This window comes from Diabrotica virgifera, chromosome 8, assembly GCF_917563875.1.
Source record: "Diabrotica virgifera virgifera chromosome 8, PGI_DIABVI_V3a".
In the NCBI taxonomy this organism is placed as follows: Eukaryota; Metazoa; Arthropoda; class Insecta; order Coleoptera; family Chrysomelidae; genus Diabrotica; species Diabrotica virgifera.
The window spans coordinates 132,117,967-132,144,375 of NC_065450.1; the positions used below are offsets into that span (position 1 = coordinate 132,117,967).

At 32.6% G+C, this 26,409-nt stretch overlaps 3 protein-coding genes across 4 annotated transcripts in view; all 3 read left to right on the plus strand.

Annotated features, from left to right (window-relative positions):
• Positions 1 to 2,729: 2,729 nt before the first annotated feature.
• On the plus strand, positions 2,730 to 3,239 carry LOC126890265 (uncharacterized). Its single transcript, XM_050659123.1, has one exon. The coding sequence runs from the start codon at positions 2,730 to 2,732 to the stop codon at positions 3,237 to 3,239; it is 510 nt and encodes a 169-aa protein (XP_050515080.1).
• Positions 3,240 to 5,226: 1,987 nt separating this feature from the next.
• LOC126890266 (uncharacterized) lies at positions 5,227 to 6,358 on the plus strand. The gene is made up of 2 exons (XM_050659124.1): positions 5,227 to 6,286; positions 6,342 to 6,358. Exons 1-2 carry the CDS (start codon positions 5,227 to 5,229, stop codon positions 6,356 to 6,358), a joined length of 1,077 nt encoding a protein of 358 aa, XP_050515081.1.
• Positions 6,359 to 10,808: 4,450 nt separating this feature from the next.
• LOC126889478 (15-hydroxyprostaglandin dehydrogenase [NAD(+)]-like) overlaps positions 10,809 to 26,409 on the plus strand; it is a 79,713-nt gene continuing 64,112 nt past the window's right edge. The window contains exon 1 of one of the 2 annotated variants that reach the window (XM_050657801.1): positions 10,809 to 10,975. The gene's annotated coding sequence lies outside the window, so the exon portion shown is untranslated. Of the gene's footprint in view, positions 10,976 to 25,558; positions 25,693 to 26,409 lie in introns of those variants that run through there. The other variant, XM_050657803.1, reaches the window with a different exon arrangement.

Genomic DNA, 26,409 nt, shown 5'->3' on the forward strand with positions numbered 1-26,409 from the left:
GTGAGTTATCTTTTAGATTTCTTTAAGATGTCTTTGTGCTATCTGGGTATAGTCGAAATTCGTCGATTTAGAGTGCTGGTTTGCGCTCTATGTACTAAGTGAAAAATAAGACATTTTTATTTTTTAATAATAATTCTTTTTCACGAGAGGTTCTGCTTATACTAAAACAATACCTGACTTTGTAATGTTACTCCAAGTTATTGAATCCAAGAGTTGATAATAACTACAATTTATTTACATTTTTTGTGCGATACTTCTATTTAATTATTGATTTACAGAATTTAAATATTGATATACAGAAATCTAATCAAGCCCGTCCTTACTTAATAGTCCATTCTTTCACGGTTTTTGCTCTAAATTTTAAAGAACCGCTTGGATTGACATGAAATTTGGCATACGTATAGCTTACATGTCAAAGAAAAAAAGTGATATTGTGCCGATGTGTGCTTTTGCCCTGGGGGTGACTTTCACCCCCTCTCGGGGGTGAAAACATATATGTCCAAAATAAGTCCAGAAATGGGTAAACTGACTAATTTTAAGTAACTTTTGTTCTATAGAGCTTTTTCGCCAAGTCAACACTTTTCGAGTTATTTGCGAGTGAATATGTTCATTTTTCAACAAAATAACCACATTTTTAGACGGTTTTTCGCAAATAACTCAAAAAGTAAGTATTTTGTCGAAAAAAACAATCTTAGCAAAAATATAGCCTATAAAAAAGTAAAAAAAAATGGTGTACGTATTAGGTCTCTATATCTCGTAGAACCAGAGTTATAGCCAATGAAAAATAGATTCATAATCACCAAATTTCAAATATAATATTTCGACGTGAAATATCCAAAAAATTAAGCACTTTTTGGGAAAAACCCATTATAACTTTTTTAAAGTGTTTAAAAAAAGCTTTATTTTTGTTTTTATAAAAAGTTTCTAGCATTAAATTTAAGCAAGTTACGCTCAAAATAAAGTTGGTCCCTTTTGTTTTTGCAAAAAAAAATCGGGAAAACCACCCCCTAATTAGCAACTTAAATGAAATTAATCGTTACCGCTCCACAAATTATTTAACTTATGTTGTGTTTATATGATCTGTAAGTTTCATCGATTCAAAGTGCTTATTTTTAAAAAAAGTTGGTTTCAAAATAAAATTTTTAAAAATTTAAATTTTGAAAAATATGATTTTTTTCAAAATTACTTAAAAATTGTTAGAGATACCAAAAATCTCGAAAAACAAAAAAAGTCAGATTTGCTTTCCTGAATATCATGTATTTTTTTGTTTTTCTGTATGACAAAAATTGATTAAGCTTTGGTGTTTCTAAATTTGCAGACATTCGTGATCAGTGACTCGTTCAATCCCTTGTAACTACAGCCCTTTCAATAATAAGGACTTTGAACCGATGAAACGTACAGATTATATAAACAATATATACACGAGTCAAGAAACTTGTGAAGTCGTAACGATTAAGTTCATTTAAGATACTAATTAGGGGGTGATTTTCTCGATTTTTTTACCAAAACCAAAAGGAACTTTATTTTGGGCGTAACTTGTTTAATTTTGATGCTAGAAATTTTTTTTATAAAACAAAAATGGAGCTTTTTTTAAACACTTTAAATAAGTTGTAATGAGTTTTTCCCGAAATGTGCTTCATTTTTGGTAATTTCACGTTAAAGTATTCCATTTGGAATTTGACAAATATGAACCTATCTTTCATTAGCTATAACGCTTCTTCTACTAGGTGTAGAGACGTGATATATACACCATTTGTTTTGGCCTCATTAAATTTATTTCATTCGAAGTACCTGGCCTATTTTCTTGCCCAGATATTGTACTAAATTTTTTGTTTTCTCTTTAATTACCTTTCGTTAGTACTAACTAGTCGTGGTGGTCAGTAAGTAAGAACAAATTGAATTGTTAAGTCGTTTCCTGTAGTTACCAAGTGTCGCCAAAAAAACGCCGGTTTCAGTTATAGTAAAAAATAAATTAACCCTTTCTCCCTCCTTCCTTCACCTTACTAATAACTGAAGACTTCTCGACCTACCAGTTAAAATAAGGTAAGAATTTTTTTGTTATTATTTCCATACAGTCCGCTTTAAATTCGATTGCGTAATAGACCAGCATAGCCCAATCGCCACCCCATAAGTTTGGTCCTTCGAGCCGGATCGTCTTGAATCAATTTCGTTGTTGCTTTGCCGGTTCAAGATCTGATCTATCGTATTTTTCGCATTGGATAAATTTATTTAAAATTATAATTGTAATCGGTATAGTATATTTGTCGTGTTAAAATCTAATTAAATCGTAGTGTACCCTTTTTTTGTCGTGTATCGAAAAACCTTGTTCTTCGGTCGACTATAGTTGGAACATTGAATTCGTGTTTTTGCTTCTGAACCCATCGCTTAGTGAAATCGATTTTGATTAAGTAAATATATTTGATTTGGATATTTTGCAAACCTAAAAATAATTTGTTTGGATTTAGTTTAATAAAATTTTAGTAATTGTTGAAAAAATATATACACCTAACTACTATTCTTGACATATTTTGGGTTTTGTTCCATTTTATTTCTTCATCATTGATAATTTTTTGAAAGAATTTCAATATTTATTATTAAACATGCCTAAAAGTCAAAACGAACTAAAATTGTAGCGATTATGCTCTAAACGTGAAACTATCTTTCGTAGGGCTCAATTATGTTACGATGCCGGGTCGGCCTTAGAAAAAGATCCAGAAAATGCCTCAAAAATGCGTAACTTTGCAGTTAGATATAGTACTTTCGAAAAAACTCTATCAGAATATGAGGAAATTGTTCAAGATATCGTTATATTAAAACAAGAGATGGAGCCAGATGCTGGCGTTGCATACCATACGCATTTAGATGAATTTTATGATCTCTACTCCAATATTGAATATTTAGCTTCATTATTAATAAATAAACCTGCTGTTTTGAGTAATAATCCCAATAGTACTAATAATTCTACTATTAAAATGCCCAAATTTGAATTAGTTAAGTTTGATGGTGAAGATATATCTCTGTGGCCTGTTTTCTATGAAAATTTCAAACAATTTGTTCATAACAAAATAGAATATCCCAAGTCCGATAAGCTACAGTATTTGTTGAGTTGTATTTCCGGGAAAGCCTTGAAAAGCTGTAGCTCAATAGAACCCATTCCTAATAATTATGACATTATTTGGAATATGCTTGTTGAAAGATATAATGATAAAAAATATTTGTTTAATCTCTATATGGATTGAATTGTTAATTTTCGCGGTTTGCAATCTAATAATCCATCATATTTGGAAATATTTTTGGAAAAGTTTGATACTAATGTTTCTGCACTAAAACGATTAAATCTCGATAATTTAGATGATCATATTTTAACTTATTTAGCTATGTTAAAATTACCACAAGATACCATAGATTCATTTGATTTAATAAGAAATAATAATGATTTACCCGCTTATGATGATTTATTGAAATTTTTACGCCAACGTAGTAAATCTCTTATTAAAAATGATAGATCAAGGAATTCCAAAAATAATTTTTCGTTTCAAAAACCGAACAAATCGTTTCATTTGCAAGAACAGAATACGTATTCCTCCATAGATTGTGTTGTTTGTAAAAAAGGCCCACATTTAATTAAAGACTGTAAGCACTTTTTAGGGCTACCATTTGAATCCAGATTTAAATTAGTGAAGGAAAATAATTTATGTTTAAATTGTTTTTCTTCAAAGCATCGAGTATCCAATTGTCCGTCAAAATTTTCTTGTGTTGTGTGCAAAGCTAGGCACCATTCCAAGTTGCATAAGCCAAATACTACTCGGCCTAATGAGAATGTTCCATTTCCCTCCACTAGTACTGAGCCTACCTCTGGTTCTTCTGATAATCCTTCTAGTTTACATGTCCGCCATTCTAAAAATAATCCCAAATGAATCAGAATCGAGTTCTGTTAGTCTGTTTGGGACAATAATGGTTAAAGTTGTTGATAAATGGGGTAGTGCTCACAAGGTTAGATTTTTGTTAGATAGTGGTTCTTCTGCTAATTTTCTTACTTTTGATTGTTCCCGAAAATTAGGCCTAAGTTATTCGAAATTAAATTTGACAGTTTCTGGTATAGGAGGATCAACCACCCCGATAGTAGGTAAAACCAACATTGTTATCTTTTCCCATTTTGATAAAAAAATACAATATCCTATAGAAGTGTTGCTTATAGACACAATCTCTAATAAGTTGCCAGATCAACCAGTTGACAAAGACTGTATTAACAGTATAGAACACTTGAAATTAGCTGACCCGAATTTCTTTTTTCCTGGCAAGATAGATGGCATTTTAGGCTTATCTGTCTTTTCAAATATCATTGGTTGTAATAGAGTGTCATGCGAAGATTCTCTATCAGCTATTGAGACTAGTTTAGGTTATGTAGTCATGGGCTCAGCTGCACCAAATTTTGAAAAAATCCACACATATTTGTCTTTCGTCTGTAACCCTTTGTTGAATTTAGATTCCTTGGTCGAAAGAATGTATGAATTAGAGGATTTGCCCACTGTTACTAATAGTTCATCAGAAGATGAAATTTGTGAAAATTTATTTTTAGAAAATGTATGTAGAGATGCAGATGGTAGATACACAGTTTCGTTGCCGTTCCAAAATGATCCTAATGTACTGGGTGATTCTTTTGTTCTTGCTAAAAATAGATTGTTGTCCTTAGAAAATCGCCTAGCACCAAACCCAGAACTTAGAAAACTTTACTGTGATATCTTTCAAGACTATTTAGACCAAAAGCACATGAGTTTAGTTCCCATTCAAACCATTGATTCGTTGTCGTATTATATTCCCCATCATTGTGTTTTTAAATCAGATAGCCCTTCCACTCCTTGTAGAATAGTCTTTGATGCCTCTATGAAAACTAGTAAAGGACCGTCATTAAATGAAATTCTTTATAAAGGTCCAAAATTACAAAATAATCCTACCACAATATTGTTGAATTTTCGTCTTTTTCCAATCGCAATTGTCGCTGATTTGAAACAAATGTATAGGCAGGTTAAAGTGGTTGAATCTCATTGTTCGTTTCAAAGAGTTTTGTGGAGATTTGATACCAATGATCCTATTTCTATTTTCCAATTAAATACTTTAACTTTTGGAGTAAAAGCCTCACCATATCTTAGTCTCAGGGTAATAAAACAATTATGTAATGACGAATCTAAAAGTTTTCCTGATGCTATCATCCCAATTTTAAGAGATATGTATGTAGACGATTTTATTAGCAGTTTTCCAAATGTTTCTGAAGCTATAGTTACACACACTCAGTTAGTGAATTTGTTTCAAAAAGGTGGTTTTAAATTAACCAAATGGATGTCGAACTCGAACGATCTACTATCGACAATCCCCGAACCCCTTCAATTGGTCAAAACCAAACAATTTGTTAAGTCAGTCTCCAAAGTGTTAGGATTGCAATGGGAAGAAAAATGTGACAATTTTAGTTTTGGGTTAGAAATACCCTCATCGACCCGTTGTACAAAAAGAAACATGCTCTCACTTGTTGCTCGTATGTTTGATCCCTTGGGATTCCTATCTCCTATAACCCTCTTGCTTAAAATTTGGATAAAGAAACTTTGGACTCTAAAGGTAGATTGGGATAGTACCGTACCAAAAGAAATCGAAATAGCATGGGAAAAGTTTCAAAATGAATTTCATGTCCTATACAAAATACAAATTCCACGCCATATAGCAGTTACACCTAATTCGTCGTTGTCTTTTGTAGGATTTTCAGACGCAAGTGCTGCTGGATACGCAGCCATTGTTTATTCCAGGGTTGTTAATTGTACAGGTCAAGTTAAAGTTACTTTACTGTACTCTCAATCTAAAGTATCTCCAATGTCTAAAATAACTCTTCCTCGATTAGAGCTTTGTGGAGCGCTTCTTCTCTCAAAGCTTCTTTCACATGCTATTGAAACTTATTCTCCTAGACATAATATTGATAAAATTTTTGCCTTAAGTGATTCCATGATTGTATTAAATTGGATAAAGTCCTCAGAGAAAAATCTCAAAATATTTGTTCAAAATAGAGTTGTTACAATTCATAAGATGGTTCCGTCAGAGTATTGGTTTTTTGTTCCTGGAAAGGAAAATGTTGTTGATTGCGCCTCTCGAGGTTTGTTTCCTTCTTCGTTAGTCAACCATTCCACATGGTTTACTGGTCCAAATTGGTTACTGTTGGAGCCAGAATATTGGCCTATTCAGTCTGTCAACGGACAGGAAATTATGATTTGTGATTCTGAATATAGATCACAAACCTTCTTTGGTAATTTCACTCGTGTAATTTCTCCGCTGTATACTCTTATTGAATATTTTTCCAGTTGGTCGAAACTTTTAAATTCCACAGTATACGTATTGAGATTTCTTAGAAAATTGTCTTTAAATAAACGGATATCTCTATTTGATTTAAAAATTGCAGAAATTGAATTAATTCGAGCTGTCCAGCAAAAGCATTTTTCTGAAGAATATAAAGCCCTTTCTCAAAATCTCGTTGTAAAATCTTCCATACGTCGTTTGAATTCATTTATTGAAAATGGAATAATTAGAGTAGGTGGACGTTTGTCCAACTCCCAATGTAGTTTTGAACAAAAACATCCGATTTTGTTGCCCAAAGCCGATCCTTTAACCATTTTGTTAATAGATTATTTCCATAAATTGCATTTACATGCTGGAGCGTATTTGTTGCAAAATCTTCTGAGAACAAATTATTGGATACTATCTAGTCGTCAGGCCATCAGAAATAGAATTTGGAGATGTAATCGTTGTTTTCGTCTTAATCCTAAACCTACCTATCCTATGATGGCTGACTTACCCGCCGTAAGAGTCAATCCGGCAAAAGCCTTTTTACACACTGGTGTAGATTATACTGGTGCGTTTTCCATTACTATAGGAAAATATCGTGGCGTAAAAACTCAAAAGGCTTACGTATGTTTGTTTGTTTGTCTAAGTACGAAAGCCATACATCTTGAATTAGCCTCCTCGCTCTCTACAGATTGTTTCTTAGCCACTTTCAAAAGATTTTTATCTCGTCGTGGAAATTGTAAGGTTTTATATTCAGATAATGGCACAAATTTTGTGGGTGCCAAGAGAGTCCTCGATGAAATATATCAATTAACTACTTCAAAAACTTATAAAGATGCATTCCAACAGGAACTTAATAATACCAAAATTTCTTGGAAAATGAACGTACCTTATGGCAGTCACTTCGGTGGTATTTGGGAAAGCAATATAAAAAGTGTAAAACTTCATTTAAATAGAGTTGTGGGGAATCAAATCCTTACTTACGAAGAATTTTTAACTGTTCTGACACAAATCGAGTGTCTTTTGAATTCGCGTCCTCTTTGTGTTCAAAGTAACGACCCTGAAAATCCAGTCGCGCTGACTCCATCGCATTTTTTATGTACAGAACCTTTAGTGTCATTACCCTCGATGGATATTGATCTTGATAAAAATATGAGTACTTTGAAAAGATATAAATTATTAGATTGCATTGTTCAACATTATTGGAAAAGATGGCATTCAGAATATTTGTCTTCTATGCAGTCTCGTTTAAAATGGAACACTAACTCGAACCCTCCCAAAGAGGGAATGGTAGTTATAATAAAAAATGAAACTATCCCACCTTTACAGTGGCCTCTGGCAGTCATAGAGACTTTGTATCCTGGAAAAGATGGGATTGTTCGAATCGTAAAAGTGCGAACCAAGCACGGTAGTTACATGCGCCCAGTCGTTAAACTGTGTCCTCTACCCAGTCAATAAACTAGAGAGGATTTTTTTATTTTATTTGATAGTTAAAATTTTAGTTTAGGGTGATGGGTTCATGTGCAGACTTAGCATATTAAAATTAAATTAGTTTTCGTTGATTTTTCGTTTATTTTAAAAATAAACTCGGGGGGGCAGGATGTTTTGGCCTCATTAAATTTATTTCATTCGAAGTACCTGGCCTATTTTCTTGCCCAGATATTGTACTAAATTTTTTGTTTTCTCTTTAATTACCTTTCGTTAGTACTAACTAGTCGTGGTGGTCAGTAAGTAAGAACAAATTGAATTGTTAAGTCGTTTCCTGTAGTTATCAAGTGTCGCCAAAAAAACGCCGGTTTCAGTTATAGTAAAAAATAAATTAACCCTTTCTCCCTCCTTCCTTCACCTTACTAATAACTGAAGACTTCTCGACCTACCAGTTAAAATAAGGTAAGAATTTTTTTGTTATTATTTCCATACAGTCCGCTTTAAATTCGATTGCGTAATAGACCAGCATAGCCCAATCGCCACCCCACCATTTTTTAAAAATGTTTACAGACTATATTTTTGCTACGAATGTTTTTTCGACAAAATTGTTACTATTTGAGTTATTTGCGAAAAACCGTCTAAAAGCGTGGTTATTTTGTTGAAAAAATGAACATATTCACTGCCAAATAACTCGAAAAGTATTGACTTAGTGAAAAAACTCTATAGAACAAAAGTTACTTAAAATTATCCATTTTATCCATTTCCTGACTTTCTTTGGACAAATATTTTTTCACCCCCAAGAGGGGGTGAAAACCACCCCCAGGGCAAAAGCACATATCGGCACAATATCACTTTTTTTCTTTGACTTGTTAGCTATGTGTATGCCAAATTTCATGTGAATCCAAGCGGTTCTTTAAAATTTAGAGGTTTTGCAATATTTTACCGTTAAAGAACGGACTATAAGCGTCAGAAACGTGTACGATAACAAAAAGTGATGAAGCACGGTTAGGGTAAGAACAGAACAAGTGGGTCGCGGTGGAAGTGGAGGTGTAGGTCGCGGTCGATATCGATGTCCATGTAAAACAAACACATTGTAGTGAATGGAAGAGAACAGAGCAGGTAAGTCGCGGTGGAGGTTTAGCGCGATGCCATTCAGGAGGTTTACATCGATGCTTTTGAAAATAAAATAAGTATGTTTTACATGGATGTATACTGCGCGGCCTACAAGGATGCTTCCCTGTGATTGGTCCGTTCGAAGCCAAGTTGTCATTACCTGCGCTATCTGAGTTTTTGAAATATGAAAGTGGATCTGATTATTTACAGCTGACATTTCGTCACTACCATCACTTGACTTACACAAAATCGCTAAAGAACAGTCTTTTTGTCATTCAAATTTCATTAAACTACTTCACTTGATAGTGGTTCTAGCTCGACTGACAGCGCAGGTGACCTCCTTGCTATGTGCTGTCGACGTCGACCGCGACTTAACTAGTGGCATCCACCGCGACCTACACCTCCACCTTTACCCACTTGTTCTGTTCTTATCCTAAGGGTAAGTACACCTGCGCTGTCAGTCGAGCTAGAACCACTATCAAGTGAATTAGTTTAATAAAATTTGAATGAAAAAAAGACTATGCTTTTGCGATGTTGGGTCAGTGAAGTGATGATAGTGATGAAATTTCAGTTCAGTAATGACAACTTGGCTTCGAACGGACCAATCACAGGGAAGCATCCTTGTAGGCCGCGCAGTAGACATCCGTGTAAAACAAACTCATTTTATTTTCAAAAGCATCGATGTAAACCTCCTGGATGGCATTGCGCTAAACCTCCACCGCGACTTACCTGCTCTGTTCTCTTTCATTAAGTACAATGTGTTTGTTTTACATGGATGTCGACATCGACCGCGACCTCCACCTCGACCTACACCGAAACCTACTTGTTCTGTTGTTACTCTTAGGCTGTTTTGAACGTAAAGTCCTCAGGTATATTTTATAAAGTCGTGCAGGAATACGGATTATGGAGCAGACGCTATAATTTTAAGCTTGACCGCCTTTATAGTGAGCCTGCTGTTGGTAGATCTATCAAAATAAACAGGGTGTGGTGGATAGGCCACTTAGAGAGCATAAATGAGATATAGCCGTCGAAATACATTTATAGCCAAAGACAGGATTGAGTGAGGGGACGAGGCAGGCCCAGAGTACGATTTAAGGACCAGGTGGAAAACGACTTACGAGTGTTAGGAGTGTGAAACTGAAAAAACCAAGGCGAAGGCTAGGAAGGAATGAAAGCTGATTCTGGAACAGGCCAAGAACCACCATGTGTTGTAGAGCCAATGATGATGAGTTCTATTCAATGACCAAGGGTTAAAAGGCTTAATACAAGGAGTATATGATATAATGGACGCACTGACTAATTTTAGTTAATGAAACACTGACGACTGAAAGAGATTGTGACAGGGTTATCATAATAGTTCCACTTGCTGCTACCATAGGTTTGTTTTATCCATGAAATTACACGAAACACGTTTGGGCGCAAATGTTAAGACATTTAATTCGACTTCTACTGCCACCTCAAACAATTTGAGAAAAAATACACCAAAGTTGTATTTATAATGTAATAATGACATTCCCAAACAATGTAACAGCATTAAGAAGAGAGAGTACCTACAATATAATTAAGTGTTAATAAACGTGACAAAATTAAAAAAGAATTATTATGACTTTCCTGGAATTTTTCAAGGATTTTATATTATTTATTTATTTACTTGAAAAGTATTTTTTTTTATTTCTTTTCACTGCCAAGCATGGTCTAGGAATAAAGTATGTGTTTAACATATTTGACTTTTATTTATTTCGAACTTTGAAACACGTAATATTTTTCTAATATACACTTTAATTATTGTTGAGCAGTGTAGTTGTTGAAATTTACATAATATGTAAAACCAATTTGTTATATGATAATATTAACTTATGTATGTTATAAGAGAGCAGTTTCAAAACACTGTCAAAAACTGGTTTTTGTGAGACCCTGAAGAAAAAATTGATCAACATTTTATAAAAATAGAATAAGCCGAATTATTAATACTAACCATTAGATCGCACACATCCATCGTAATTTCTATGATAAAAGTTTATAACAAAGTGACATTAAGGGCGTGATTTACCAACTACCTGGTACAAAAGATTGAGCTGATTTCAATTTTGCAAATTAAATACTCTTTCCAAAGGTAAGTCCAAAAGCATAATTTATTATGCCAGTACAGTGGAACACCGATAAGTCGGCCCCCAATAACCCGGAAGTCCGGCTAACCTGGACCGAATTTCATCAGACAAACATTTCAACAATAAAAATGTACTATCCGTTGCAAGATTATTCGGATGGAATTCTCCAGATTATTTTGTGCTTGATATCGGCTCAGTCTCTTAATCTGGGGAATTCCATCCGAATTAGCTTGCAAGGGATAGTAGGTAATATAATATTTGAGAGATAATGTGTATTTGTGTAATTTGAACTATGTATACGATAGTAAAAATGACTCATGGCACACGGCGGCGGCGGCAGAGCGACGGTCATTGTCTCGGATTTATCGGAGAAAACAGGCACTTCGTATTCCTTATTCCTTATTATTTATTTCAAACTGTCTTAGCATTGATTAAAAAAGACTAAAAGACTATTTAAAAATCCTTTTTTAAACAATGGTCTTAGTTTTCACTGTTCATAACATCGTTCCGATTGTGACTGTATTGTGTGTAGTACAGTCTTGTATTGTTTGCTTCCGTTTGCTTAGGTTTGTGTTTGCGTGTTTTTAATAATTTAGATGTGTAGGTACTGTGCATGTATTTATATTTCATGTTATTTCAATTATAACGGAGTTTATCTGTAAATATACCGTATTTTATTAATTTTTACCATATTCTCCGGCTAACTCGGATTTTAGATAACCCGGATCGGCCGCGGTCCCGATTAATCCGAGTTATCGAGGTTCCACTGTACAAGTATAATAATTTCTTCGTTAACGTTATTGTTAGAGATATACATTTCCTCGATTGTGATATTGAGTTAGTCCACGCTGTATGCTCGCCCCCGTTAAGTAAGTTATTCCGATATATTTTTTTTTTGCATAAACTTACTTAAAAAGAGGTCCTTATAACAAATCCTCAAGGTGCCAGACGGTACCGCGGTCGGAAAATTGTTTTTTTTTAAACAAATTCAAGAAATAATTCTGAGCAAAAAGGGTCTCTTGTGATTTTTCTATAAAATGTATTGTGGTCGAATCATCCGCGATTTAACATTTAAAAAAAGACAAAAATCGCCATTTTCAAGGCTTAATAACTCGATTAAAAATTATTATTATTGGAAGGTGAAGAAATAACAAGAACAACAGAAATGGTACAGAAAGCTATCTCACAATTAAAAAATGGTAGTGCACCTGGCCCTGCCAATGTTCCTGCAGAACTAATAATATCAGGTTCGAAGAAATTAATCCGAATGATCACAGAATTCCTTAACAGAATTATTAACGGAGAACAAGTTCCGAAAACATCGAAATAGGGCTGGATCTCTTAAATACACAAAAAGGATAGTAAAAGTGATGTCAACAGTTATAGGGGAATAACTGTAATAAGCACAATGAGCCGTTTATATGGCAAAATACTGAAAACCATTGCGAAGAATATCAACCCTATAAATCCGAAACACAGTGTGGTTTCAGGGCCGGTCGATCTACTACTGATAATATATTCTATCTAACACAGCTTATGGAAATTAGACTAAAACGTGGACAACACGCACATATATTTTTGTCGACCTAACGAAGGCATATGACACAGTGCCCTTGAAAAAATTGTGGGAGGTTTTGAACAATACACACATATCTGCAACTGTCATCAAAGCGATACAATACCTCTATAAAGATTCTATGTCAAGGGTAAAGAGAGGTAACCATCTGTCAACTAGCTTCCAAGTAACAAGAGGCCTTAAACAAGGGCGCTGTTTATCTCCCATTCTTTTCAATATATATACCGACGGTGCTCTCAGACTTTGGAAGCAGAAATGCAGTGGTATTTTTCATAACATTATACACTTTGAACTACGCAGACGACCAGGTGGTAGTTGCCCAAGATAAGGAAAACTTAGAATATATGACGAGAAAATTGATGGAAGAATATACGAAATGGGGTTTAGAGGTAAACATAAAGAAAACACAATATCTACACATCGGTAACGAAATCCAACAGGAAGACCTAGATCTTGACGATAGTGACTACATCAGGGGTTGTACAGAGTATACAGGGTGAGGCAAATAAAGGGCCTATTAGAAATATCTCGAGAACTAAAGGCAACAGAATCATGAAAATTGGAATAAAGGGGTTTTGAAGGATGATCTATTAAATGAAAATATTTTCATCTCTTTGCAACTTCCGGTTATACTGGAAGTTGCTTATAACTTCGTTTTTTTAAATGGGACACCCTGTATATTTTTACATTTTTGGATTCGCTTCGATGTCTTCTTTCTTAAAATATGAGGTTTTGTAATATTATACAGGGTATTTTAAAAGATAATTACCTTTTTTTTATTAATTTCGTAGCAACATTCACACCCTGTAGAATTGTAGTAGTTTGACATCTAAAACTCTACTTACGTTCAAATGATTTCTAATATACTCTACTATTGTTCAGAATCATTAGTATAGCTAAATTTTTAATTTTAGTATACAGGGTTGGTCGAAACTCGGAATGCGTATTTCTGAGTTTTCTTAAATGGAACACCCTGTATTTTAGTATTGTAATGAAATGATATTTTACGGTACTTTTTTATTTCTTAAGCATTCCCTATACCTAAATGCTTTAATTTGTGCTTATTTGTTAATCGCACCAACAATCTTAACTACGTAGGTATTTTGATAGCTAAACCATTATTGGTATTTTTAAGGATCAGTCTGGATTAATATGTATTTATTTCTGAAACATTATTTGGTATTGAGTATTTTCACGGCCAACCTAATAAAATTTTACGAATTTTTTGGTGCAATTAATGTTTAGCTTGAATCACCAATAACTCACAAATTAAAGCAGTTAGGTATAGGGAATGCTTAAAAAAATAAAAAAGTACTATAAAATATCATTTCATTACAATACAAAAATACAGGGTGTTCCATTTAAGAAACCCCAGAAAATACTCATTCCGAGTTTCGACCAACCCTGTTTACTAAAATTTAAAATTTACTATACTAATGATTCTTAACAATAGTAGACTATATTAAAAATCATTTGAACGTAAGTAGAGTTTTAGATGTCAAACTACTACAATTCTACAGGGTGTGAATATTGCTACGAAATTAATAAAAAGACGTAATTATCTTTTAAAATGCCCTGTATAATATTACAAAACCTCATATTTTAAGAAAGAAGACATCGAAGAGAATTCAAAAATTTAAAAATATACAGGGTGTCCCATTTAAAAAAACGAAGTTATATGAATGATGAAGATGAAAATTCTTTCATTTAATATATCATCCGTCAAAACCCTTTTATTCCAATTTTCATGATTCTGTTGCCTTTAGTTCTCGAGATATTTCTAATAGGCCAGTTATCTGCCTCACCATATATATATATATATATATATATATATATATATATATATATATATATATATATATATATATATATATATCTAGGGATTAAATTAACAAATAGTGGAAAAACGGAACCGAGTAAAGATGCGTATGGCTCCGAAGTGTGGCAAATGATAAAAAAATCCGAAAGTAAGCTGCTTACTACTGAAATGGATTTTTTTATAAGAGCTGCCAGAATATCAAGATGTGACCATGTTCGAAATGAACAGATCAGAGAAAAAGTAGGTAAGCAGAAAACAATAGTGGAAAAGGTACAACGAAACCAACTTACTTGGTATGGACACGTTCAACGAATGGGAAATGAAAGATTATCAAAAATTACAATGAAATGGATACCGCCAGAAAAACCGAAAAGAGGAAAGCCACCGACCTCCTGGAAAAAAGGAATTACAAAAGCCATGTCAGAAAGAAATCTTCAAGATTGGCTAGATCGACAGCCTTGGCAATTGGGTACCGGAAGGCGTAGAACGCTATAGAACGGGTTATATACAGTATGGTGCAAATGAAAGGAATAAATTCGTTATTTCGTAAACGGGCGACTTTAAAGAACAATTTCGAAACATGTTAATTTTTAATTTTAAATTATTAGCCCAATAAATGACCGTTTTGGAGTGTAATTTCCAGGGGCAACTCCGAATTGCATGAACATTTGGATTTAGGTTCTACTTACCCTCCACTTCAAAGTTGAATTTGTGCCGTTGGTTGCTTTTACTTGGGGTGTGACATTTACTCCTTCTCGGGGGTGAAAAACGCGTGTTTAGAATAAGTCCGGAAATGGATAAATTGACTTATTCTAAGCACCTTTTGTACTATAAGTTTTTTACGTAAGTCAATACTTTTCGAGTTATTCGCGATTAAAAATGTTGATTTTTCGACAAAAAATCTACGTTTTCCGACCGTTTTTCCCAAATCACTTAAAAAGTAAATATTTTATCGAAAAAAATATTTTTAGCAAAAGTGTAGCCCATAAAAAAAACGAAAACAATGGTGTACCAGTAAAGTCTACAAATTGAGTAGAAGTAAAGTTATAGCTCATGAAAAATACGTTCTTATTCGTCTAATTCCAAATCGAATAATTCAACGCGAAATCACCGAAGAAAGAAGCATTTTTCAGGAAAGCCTTATTAACATTTTTAAAGTATCGAAAAAAAGCTTATTATTATTTTGTTTTCTACAAAAGTTTACAACATCAAAAATAAACGAGTTACACTGAAAATAAAAAGTTGGCCCTTTTTTTTTTTGGTAAAAAAAAATCGTGAAAACCTCCCTCTATTTAGCACCCTAAATGAAATTAATCGTTTGACTTTACCATCTATTTTAACTGTATGTATATTGTTTATATGATCTGTAAGTTTGATTGGTTTGAAGTGCTTATTTTTGAAAACATTTGGTTTTATATTAAAAAAGATTTTCTAAAAATTTTTGAAAAATTTAATTGTTTCAAAATAACTTAAAAAGTATTAGTGATAAGAAAAATCTTAAAGAGTAAAAAAATGTAGGTTGTGCTCTTATAAATATGCTAGTTTCATTTTGTTTCTACGTAAGACAAAAATTGATTAAGATATTGCTGTTCAAAATTTGCATACACTCGTGATTAGTGACCCATTCAAGCTTTCTCAATAATTATAACCCTTTCAAAAATAAACACTTTAAACCGGTGAGACTGACAGATCGTATAAAAAATAGATAGGTGAGTAAATTGTTTGTAAAGCGGTAGCGATTAATTTCATTTGGGGAGCTAAAGACGGCGAGATTTTCATGATTTTTTACAAAAAAAAGGGGGCCAACTTTATTTTGATCGTAACTCGCTTATTTTTAATGCTAAAACTTTTGTTAACAATTAAAACAAAGCTTTTTATAAACACTTTAAAAAAATTTAAATGGATTTTTCCCAAAAAGTGCTTAATTTTTCGGTGATTTCACCTTGAAATATTCGAGTTGGAATTAGACGAATAAGAACGTATTTTTCATGAGCTACAACTTTGTTTTTATTTGATTGATAGACTTTACTGATACACCACTTTTTTGGGTTTTTTATAAGCTACACTTTTGATAAGGGTATTTTTTTCGATAAAATATTTACTTTTTGAGTTATTTGGCATTTTCAATGGCAAATAACTCAAAAAGTATTGACTTACGTAAAAAACTCTATAGGACAAAAGTTGCTTAAAATCAGCCAATTTATCCATTTACGGTCTTATCTTGAACGTATGTTTTTTCACCCCCGAGAAGGGGTGACTGTCACCCCCCAAGTAAAAGCAACCAACGGCACAATTTCAACTTTGAAGTGGAGGGTAAGTAGAACCTAAATCCAAATTTTCATGCAATTCGGAGTTGCCCCTGAAAATTACACGGTCGCCGAATTTCCCGTTCATTTACTGGACTATATGATTTTTTGTCATATATATCATACTAGTGATGTCATCCATCTGGGCGTGATGACGTAATCGATGATTTTTTAAATGAAAATTGGGGTCGTCTGCTAGCTCGTTTGAAACGCTATTCAATTCTCTATTTAGTAATATAAACATTTAATATAACTACTTCTACAGGATGCCCAAAAAAATTTTTTTTAATTAAATTTATTGACAAAAAAAGAAAAATGTGTGTAATTTATTTCATTCAAAATACATTTGAGTGTTGCCAGAAAATAGAAAAAAATGTTTATTTCAATCCTGCTCCCGCCAGCCAGCTACCTCTTGGAAGTTTGAACATTTAATTTAAGCAAAATAGGTCTGGATAACCCGTATAAAAAAAAAGTTGATTAATAGCAAGCTGAAAATTTGTTAATAGCTTAAGGGTGTCTAGTCCGACAAACTTTGATATATGGGAACACTAGAACAGGGGAAGTTTTAATTGTGGAACAGGTTAAAAATTTGGAACGGTCAGACCACGAAAACGGCACATGTATTTTGTCCGACAGAACAGACTTAAACTCTCCGAACAGAGATTAAACTCTCATGCAAAAATCAGACTGCTATTTATCACCAAATTGGCGTTTTAATGAGTGGAACATGTAGAATATGTCAAATGACAGGAATTATGTCAGGTGATAAATAACAGTCTGATTTTTACATGAGAGTTTAATCTCTGATCGGAGAGTTTAAGTCTATTCTGTCGGACAAAATAAATGTGCCGTTTTCGTGGTCTGAACGTTCCAGATTTTTAACCTGTTCCACAATTAAAACTGCCCCTGTTCCAGTGTTCCCATATATCAAAGTTTATCCGACTAGACACCCTTAACCTATTAACAAATTTTCAGCTTGCTACTAATCAACTTTTTTTTCATACCCGGGATCCAGACCTAAAAAGCAATGTTTACTTATGACATAAACATTTTTTTATGTTTTCTGACAGCAGTAAAATGCATTTTGAATTAAATACATTACATACATTGTTCTTTTTTGTCAATTAATTTAATTTAAAAAATATTTTTTGGACATCCTGTATACCTAATTATGACAATGTTTATACTACTGAATATAGAATTAAATAACCTTTCAAATGAGCTGGCACACGACCCCTATTCTTATTTAAAAAATCATAGATTACTTCATCACGCCCAGATGGATGACGTCACTAGTATGATATATATGCCAAAATATCTTAATTTAAAATTAAAATCGACCTGTTTTGGGATTTTTACCTAAAATCGTCAGTTTACGAAATAACGAATTTATTTCTTTCATTTGCACCATACTGTACACCTACTTATAATGAAAATCAGAAAGTGACAAAATCAAATATTTAATCTCTCTCTACAAGATCCTGAAGAAATTTTTGTCATAATTTAATTAAAAAGCTGTTATTTTTAATTATTAACAATGAGCGTTAAGCGCATATTGAGATGGCTGTCCAATGGAGCATCTCTCTCGCACTCACGCGTATGTGATAAATTACTTTACCTGATAAATTAATTTCTGGTGCTTGATGTTGTTAATGGCAAGTATATTGTTTATTAATTTGTTTTCGAATGTTATTCATTTTTTCATCAACTACTACTACTTTTAATAGGCCGCCGTTCAGTTCAATCCTGTAAATTAAAAATAAAACAAATCAAGGGAACTTAAGTTATTAGGAGTTAGTGAGCTGTAAATATTTTAGATGTATGTAGCAGCTAAAGTTTTTTGGAAGTATATTACCATAGAACCGCAGTTCTCGTCAGTGGCGCACAACCCCAACAACAATACCCCTACAAGCGACACTGTATATACACGAAATTTTCGATTTTCTAAATCTGACTGAATTGAAAATTGGACCAAATCCCATCTTAAAGTTTAGGAAAAGACTCATCCATCCAAATGTCAACTCTCCATTTTGGTCCAAGGGTGTGGATTTTACGGCCCTTCCCATTTAGGGTCTTTTTTTCGTTCTCGTCCCCAAAACTCCCAAAAATTTCAAAAATGTAAGTCCGACCTTAACGGCTTCTGGTAGTACTGATCATTACCTTTCCAACGGATGTCTAATTTTGAAAATCCGTTATACCATTCAAAAGTGACCGAGCTCAGAAATATGACTCAATTTTTATTTAAAAAGGGGAAAATGTTTGTGGATATGTTTGTATGTATGTATGTGTGTAGAAAAGTTACACCGATCTGAATTTTTTTCCTGTGTTTCAAGAGGGTGTGAGTGAGGGCCGATTCAGAACCGGTGTAATTTTTGACTTCTGTCTGCCCGTAAGCCAGCTAGGGGGCTAAGGAGATACAAAATAGCATCTTTTTGGGCGTGTATATCTTAGGTTAAATGAGAGACAGGAAAACCGCAAATACCCACAATCAATAGGGTTGAGTTAAACTTTCAAATGGTGTCCAAGCTATCAAGCTGAGACATATACATTGCTCACCATAGCCGAAAAACTGAAAAATTAAACTTTGAAAATTTTGGTTTTCGACAATTACTCAAAATTTCAAAATTTCAACCTACGAATTGCGCCAATAACTGAACGTTTGTAGGAGGTCTCTAGTCGCGTCTAACGGTATATACCTTATATCTGGGAAAATTCTAATTTTTAAGTTGTAGGCTTCATAAATATGATCAAATATATTTCTTATAAGAAAAACGGTTTTTCAAGCTCAATAATTCCTATAATACATTTAGTTATCATACTTGATCTTAGATGCATCAGATACTACTTGTCAATACGTTTCAAACTTATGTTTATTGATCAAAATCAGTTAAGCCGTTCAGAAGTTATAGAGCTCCAAAAGTATAATTAGTCCAGGAACTGAAACTTTTCACTTCGAAATTTTTACAGAATGGATCAATTTGCTTGAAAATTTGACAATAAGTAGTGGATAGTCCAAGGATCAAAATATATATGATGCCGAAGGACGCTTTTACCATGGGGTGGTTACCCTTTACCCCATCTCGGGGGTGGAAATTTTTTATTACATTTTGACCGCAAATGTTGGTAAAAACATTAATTGTAAGCAAAAAATGTTTTATACATTTTTTTGATAAAATTAATAGTTTTCGATTTATTGGTTGTCGAAAGGGTTAGTTTTATATCGAAAAAATCAATGTTATTAATCAAAAATTTTTGTTTATCAAAACAATTTTACTTAACGAATATATACCTTTTAAAAAAGAAACAGTGTTTTTTTTAAATCTTCTTTAAGATCAATAGTAATCGAGCTGTACTTTATTATAGTTAGCTTTTCTTCGTCAAATACTAAATATTATAGTTTCAAAGTCAAAAGACGGAAAAACTATTCATTTTTCGAGGATAACTTATAGAAACTAATTTTAAATCTTTAAAAAGATCTATCTTCAAAAATGAAAAATAAAGTCTGTAGCTTAAAAATTAAGTGACAATGAAAAGAATGTCAGTCCCTATTTTTCAGTCAAAAAGTTATCGGAAACAACCCCCTAATTACCACCCTAATTAAAATTAGTCATCGACCTTATTCCGCATGTTTTATTTATGTATTTTTAATAGATTACAGAAGTTTGACCGGCTTAAAAAAATTAGTTTTAAAAAAACTGGAGTTAAAAGCGAATAACGAATTTTTGTAGTTTGGTAAAACATGCCCTTTTCTTCAGAATAAAAAGATTAGCATCAGAGATACGAAAAACTATTTACATCTGAAAATGTAGCTTGTTTAATTCTTAAGAACTACGTTTACGAAAATTTTTTCTACGACAAAAATTGAGTGAGCTACAGACAATAATTAGAACTTGTAATAAAATGCAATAACCACCTTTACCAACCCTTTCAAAGTCACCTCTTTTTGCGAATGAGGATTTTAAAAGGATTTAATATTAATAGTCTTATAGATCTTATAAAAACGTACAAAAAAACTTTTAACAAACTTTCTAATATAAAAAATAAAAAAGTTAAGGTTAAAAAACCAATAAATTAAAAAAAATGGAAAAATTTGATTGGAAGCATAATAATGTAAGTTAGCGGTGTTTTTTTGTATGGTGTACATTAAAAACTTATTACCAGTGGCGCATATATCCCTACAGGCGACACTATTTATAAAGCTCAACGTGTATTCGATAAACATTGCATTCAACTTCATATATTTAATGTGTAAATAACTTTGAGAATCTCCTGATACAAGAGTAAAAAACCGCTGTACGCCGTAAAAATGAGTGGCGCACATAATATTCCAGATACAAAAGAGCTGATATGAATATTACGTGGCGCGATAATGTATTTTCATTTTGATGGAAAATAAAATTCTAGTTTTATTTTAAAACCTTTTTCCATAATATTTGCTAAATTTGACGTAAAACGCGCCACAAAATAACTTCAAATGCAAATTGTGTCAAAGTTTTGCAACGAAATTGAAAATGGTTATTCATTTTTGATTTACATTTACTCTGTGTGGAGTATGAAGGGAACCATTCTCGTTTTAATTACCGCGCTGAGCAGATGGGACGTGAATTGTAAATTGTAGAATTCCCTCATCTTCCTTAGTCTCAGCATCCGTATGGCTAGCAAATTGTAGAAGCCTCGGAGGTGTAACCAGAGAAGGTTCCCATTGTTTTCATTCTGGTGGGATGTAGAATAGCATTATGTTGTTTTATATGTCATTAGAGTGAAAACTTAGTCTTTTTGGTAGCAGTTGCCGCTAGGGCATCTATGCCATTTCGTTCGTTGCAATCCGGGACTGCACGCTGAGGTTTGTTTTGGTTGGATCAGGGAGAGCAGCATATGTGCCTCCTGATGAGAGACTAATAAGTTTCGAAACCGGTAGAGGTGCTTGCAGCACTCTCTCATTGGACTAGAATATGGTTCGGCTATATTTTCGTTTTGCAACGAAATTGAAAATGGTTATTCATTTTTGATTTACATTTACTCTGTGTGGAGTATGAAGGGAACCATTCTCGTTGGAACTTTACCACGCTGAGCAGATGGGACGTGAATTGTAAATTGTAGAATTCCCTCAGCTTCTTTAGTCTCAGAATTCGTATGGCTTGCAAATTGTAGAAGCCTCGGAGGTGTAACCAGAGAAGGTTCCCATTGTTTTAATTCTGGTGGGATGTAGAATAGCCTTATGTTGTTTTTTATGCCATTAGAGTGAAAACTTAGTCTTTTTTTTTATACACATAATAATATATATACGTACTAAATTTAGTTCGGCAAAGTGATGATGGTCGCAAACTTAATACTTTTTCCTCATTTAAAAAGTGCACAACATCCCTAAAGAAGTTTTCACTTCAAAAATGATTTCGTCGAAGCAATGACGGTCGCGATGACGTTCCCTAATTCAATACTTTTTCCCCATCTAAAAAGGGCACAACGTCCCTAAAGAAGTTTTCACTTCAAAAATTATTTCGTCGAAGCAATGACGGTCGCAAATTCAATACTTTTTCCCCATTTAATAAGGGCACAACGTCCCCAAAGATCTTTTCACTTCAAAAATTTATTTTTGTCGAAGCAATGACGGTCGCGATGACGGTCGCTAATTCAATCCTTTTTCCCCATCCAAAAATAAGTTTTACATTTATTTTAAATTTAAATACTTCTATGCAATTTATGTATACATACACATAATATAGATACGTACAAAATTTAATTCGCCGAAGAGATGACGGTCGCGAAATGAATCCTTTTTCCCATCCTAAAATAGCTTTTACATTTATTTTAAATTTAAATACTTCTATACAATTTATGTATACATACACATAATATACCTATATATGTACAAAATTTATTTCGCCGAAGCGATGACGGTCGCGATGACGGTCGCGATGATGGTAAAAAAGTCGCGAAGTCAATCCTTTTTCCCCATCCTAAAATAGGTTTTACATTTTTAAATTTAAATACCTCTAAACAATTTCTATATATATACACATAATATATAGTATAAGCGATGACGGTCGCGAGGACGGTCGCGAATTCAATGATTTTTCCCCTATCCAAAAATCGCACAACGTTTCTAAAGAAGTTTTCACTTTAAAAATATCAGACGATTATATATAAGTTTGTTTGAGTGTATGACGTAGGTATAATAAACTAATGATAAATTCAATACATGTGAATTTTTTTCAAACAACAAAAATGCAATTCCAAATATTTCGCAAGCTTTAACCTTCGTCGCTTTACGACAGCTTCGGTTGAGAAGGTATTATTAGTAAATTCCATAAATTCCAGACGAAGACCGTGCAAGTGACAAATTGAAAAATAAAGCTCAAATAGAACAGGAAACTTTGTAGACTAAAGGAATTTAAAACCTAAATGAAATGCATCATTAAGTACATATAAAAAAATTGAGATAATAGGAACAGCTCACTAAGGTGACTGAAATAAAAATGCTTACATACATAAATGGAGTGAGAAAAAGATACTATTAAGAATGAAATTTGTATAGCACAATATTTTAACCCCAATTTTTTTTTCTAAAATGCCAGTCATAAAAAAATCTCTAACTCCTGCAGCAAAATAAACAGATGTCTTGTCGAGCTTAAACAACATGTATAAACTAACATTTGATGGAAAAAATATTCAGACACTTAACAATATCTCATCCACACATTTACTGAAAATTTATGTTGGCATTCTTTTACGATCAGAGCATGGATTTTCTGCATCCCAAAAGCGACTTTTTCAGTAGTTAAGTTATTATCTAGTAAATTTGAGCTCCACACAATATATTTATTCCATTATGTATAATATCGGCTCAGTTCTAGGATCTGTCTACCTTAGTGAAACACTAGATTAAAGATGATACTTTATTTCTCTAACTACACTCTCTAGTTGGGAGTCCTTAAATGTCTACTTAATGACGCTGTTTTACTGCCCAATTCGTTTGACAGTTGAATTGATAATCATTATGAGATTACATGTTGACTGTTTGAGTTGACTCGAAAGAATGTATGTAAAGACACATCTTTACTTTTCGAACTGACTCGAAGGAATGATTTTAAAGCCACATCTGGACTGTTTCCATTCATAACTCGAATAAATGATTTTAATGTATACTCTTTCTTAGTGGCAAGATGAATTGGGTCAACCCACGCGTCTGACAAACAAAGGATTTTTTTTAGTCAGCAAACTTGATATGCAATTGCCCGAATTATTGTTTACGATTTGCAATTAGTTAACGAAGTAGTAGCCCGGACATGTGTAAATATAATAACAAATTTGCTACTAGCAAATAAAGTCGACTTTATGCAGTAACCAGCCATTTATTCATCACATATATGATAACAATAAAAATTTAGATAATAACCTTGTACATCCAATATATTAATAAATAAGGCTAGCTGTACAGGGTGAGGCGGATAACTGGCCTATTAGAAATATTTCGAGAACTAAATTCAACAGAATCATGAAAATTGGAATACAGGGGTTTTGAAGGATGATCTATTAAATGAAAATATTTTAATCCCTTTGAAATTTCCGGTTATACCGGAAGTTGCTTATAACTTCATTTTTTTTAAATGGGACACCCTGTATATTTTTACATTTTTGGATTCTCTTCGTTTTCTTCTTTCTTAGAATATCAGGATTTGTAATGTTATACAGGGTATTTTAAAAGATAATTACGTTCTTTTATTAATTTCGTAGCAATATTCACACCCTGTAGAATTGTAACAGTTTAAAAACTAAAACTCTACTTACGTTCAAATGATTTTTAATATAGTCTACTATTGTTAAGAATCATTAGTATAGCTCAATTTTTAATTTTAGTATACAGGGTTGGTCGAAACTCGGAATAAGTATTTTCTGAGTTTTCTTAAATGGAACACCCTGTATTTTAGTATTGTAATGAAATGATATTTTACGGTACTTTTTTATTTCTTAAGCATTTTCTATACCTAACTGCTTTAAATTGTGCTTAATTGTTAGTCGCACCAACAATCTTAACTACGTAGGTATTTTGATAGCTAAACCATTATTGGTAATTTTAAGGATCAGTCTGGATTAATATGTATTTATTTCTGAAAAATTATTTGTGATTGAATATTTTCAAGGCCAACCTAATAAAATTTTACGTATTTTTTGTTACAATTAATGTTTAGCTTGAATCACCAATAACTCACAAATTAAAGCAGTTAGGTATAGGGAATACTTATAAAATAAAAAAGTACTATGAAATATCATTTCATTACAATACTAAAATACAGGGTGTTCTATTTAAGAAAACTCAGAAAATATTCATTTTGCGTTTCGACCAACCCTGTATACTAAAATTTCAAAATTAGCTATACTAATGTTTCTTAACAATAATAGACTATATTAAAAATCACTTGAACGTAAGTAGAGTTTTTAATGTCAAACTATTACAATTCTACAGGGTGTGAATATTACTACGAAATTAATAAAGAAACGTAAATATCTTTTAAAATACCCTGTATAATATTACAAAATCTCATATTTTAAGAAAGAAGATATTGAGGAGAATCCAAAAATGTAAAAAATATAGGGTGTCCCATTAAAAAAAACCAAGTTATAAGCCACTTCCGGTATAACCGGAAGTTGCAAAGAGATGAAAATATTTTCATTTAATAGATCATCCCTCAAAACCCCTTTATTCCAATTTTCATGATTCTGTTGGCTTTATTTCCCGAAATAATTCTAATAGGCCAGTTATCTGCCTCACCCTATATAGTCACCGTGTAATATTTTAAAATGCAGTTATATCACATACGTAAACCTATTAAAAAATTTACACGTGCATACCACATTAGAATATAAAAATCTTTAGTACCTACAATTAATTATGGTATAATTTTTAATGATAATTTTTTTCTAGTTTTTTGATAGTGAATAAGTGTAGATCTATTGCCCGTCTTTAACCCAATATGGGGTGCATTACGAGGCATACAACGTTGTATATATGTAACGATTGAGGTCATGTAAGCTATTATAACATTAGTTCAATCATTGTGGAGGAAAACATGTCAATACCTCTAAATTTTTTATAACTGAATCCATTTTGCTAAAAATCTGGAATAGATCACATGCCATAAGTCAGTTAAAAAAATATCCGTAAGGGGCGCTTACATCGAGGTTTGGTATTAAATCACAACCTCATATTATCCAGATATACATTTCAGTACATTTTTAGTCAATTAGTCAGTTACCTATTTTGCTGTGCTTTGTCAATAAATAACTATTTTTTTTATTTTCTCTCTGATAGTTAACCAATGTCATAACACAAATTAAATCTTGTTTAAGACTTATATTTTCCATTTTTCCGAATCGAAAACAAGCAAAAACCATCTGTTACTTTTATATTTTCCAAGTTTAAAACAAATTATAGTCGATAAATAGTAAGAAGTCCCAAAATATTATAATATGTGAAACTAATAAAAAATAAATGCAGTTCCGCCAGGAATTCAATTGATCAATAAATATGTAGATCAATAAATAGCAAAATAATTTTCACAAAGTGTTACCTACTTTAAATTATAAATCATAAAACAGTTATAAATTATTTCATTCATATATGGGAATAATTTAGAAGAAATTCTATCTTTTATTATTTTATTTTATTTTATTAACAACATCAGAATATGCAGACGACACCGCGATTATGGCTGAAAGTATCGAAGATCTTCAATTCCT

Excerpts from the sequence above, each read along its gene's own strand:
- LOC126890266 (XM_050659124.1), top strand. The coding sequence starts at position 5,227 with ATGTATGTAGACGATTTTATTAGCAGTTTTCCAAATGTTTCTGAAGCT.
- LOC126890265 (XM_050659123.1), top strand. The coding sequence starts at position 2,730 with ATGCGTAACTTTGCAGTTAGATATAGTACTTTCGAAAAAACTCTATCA.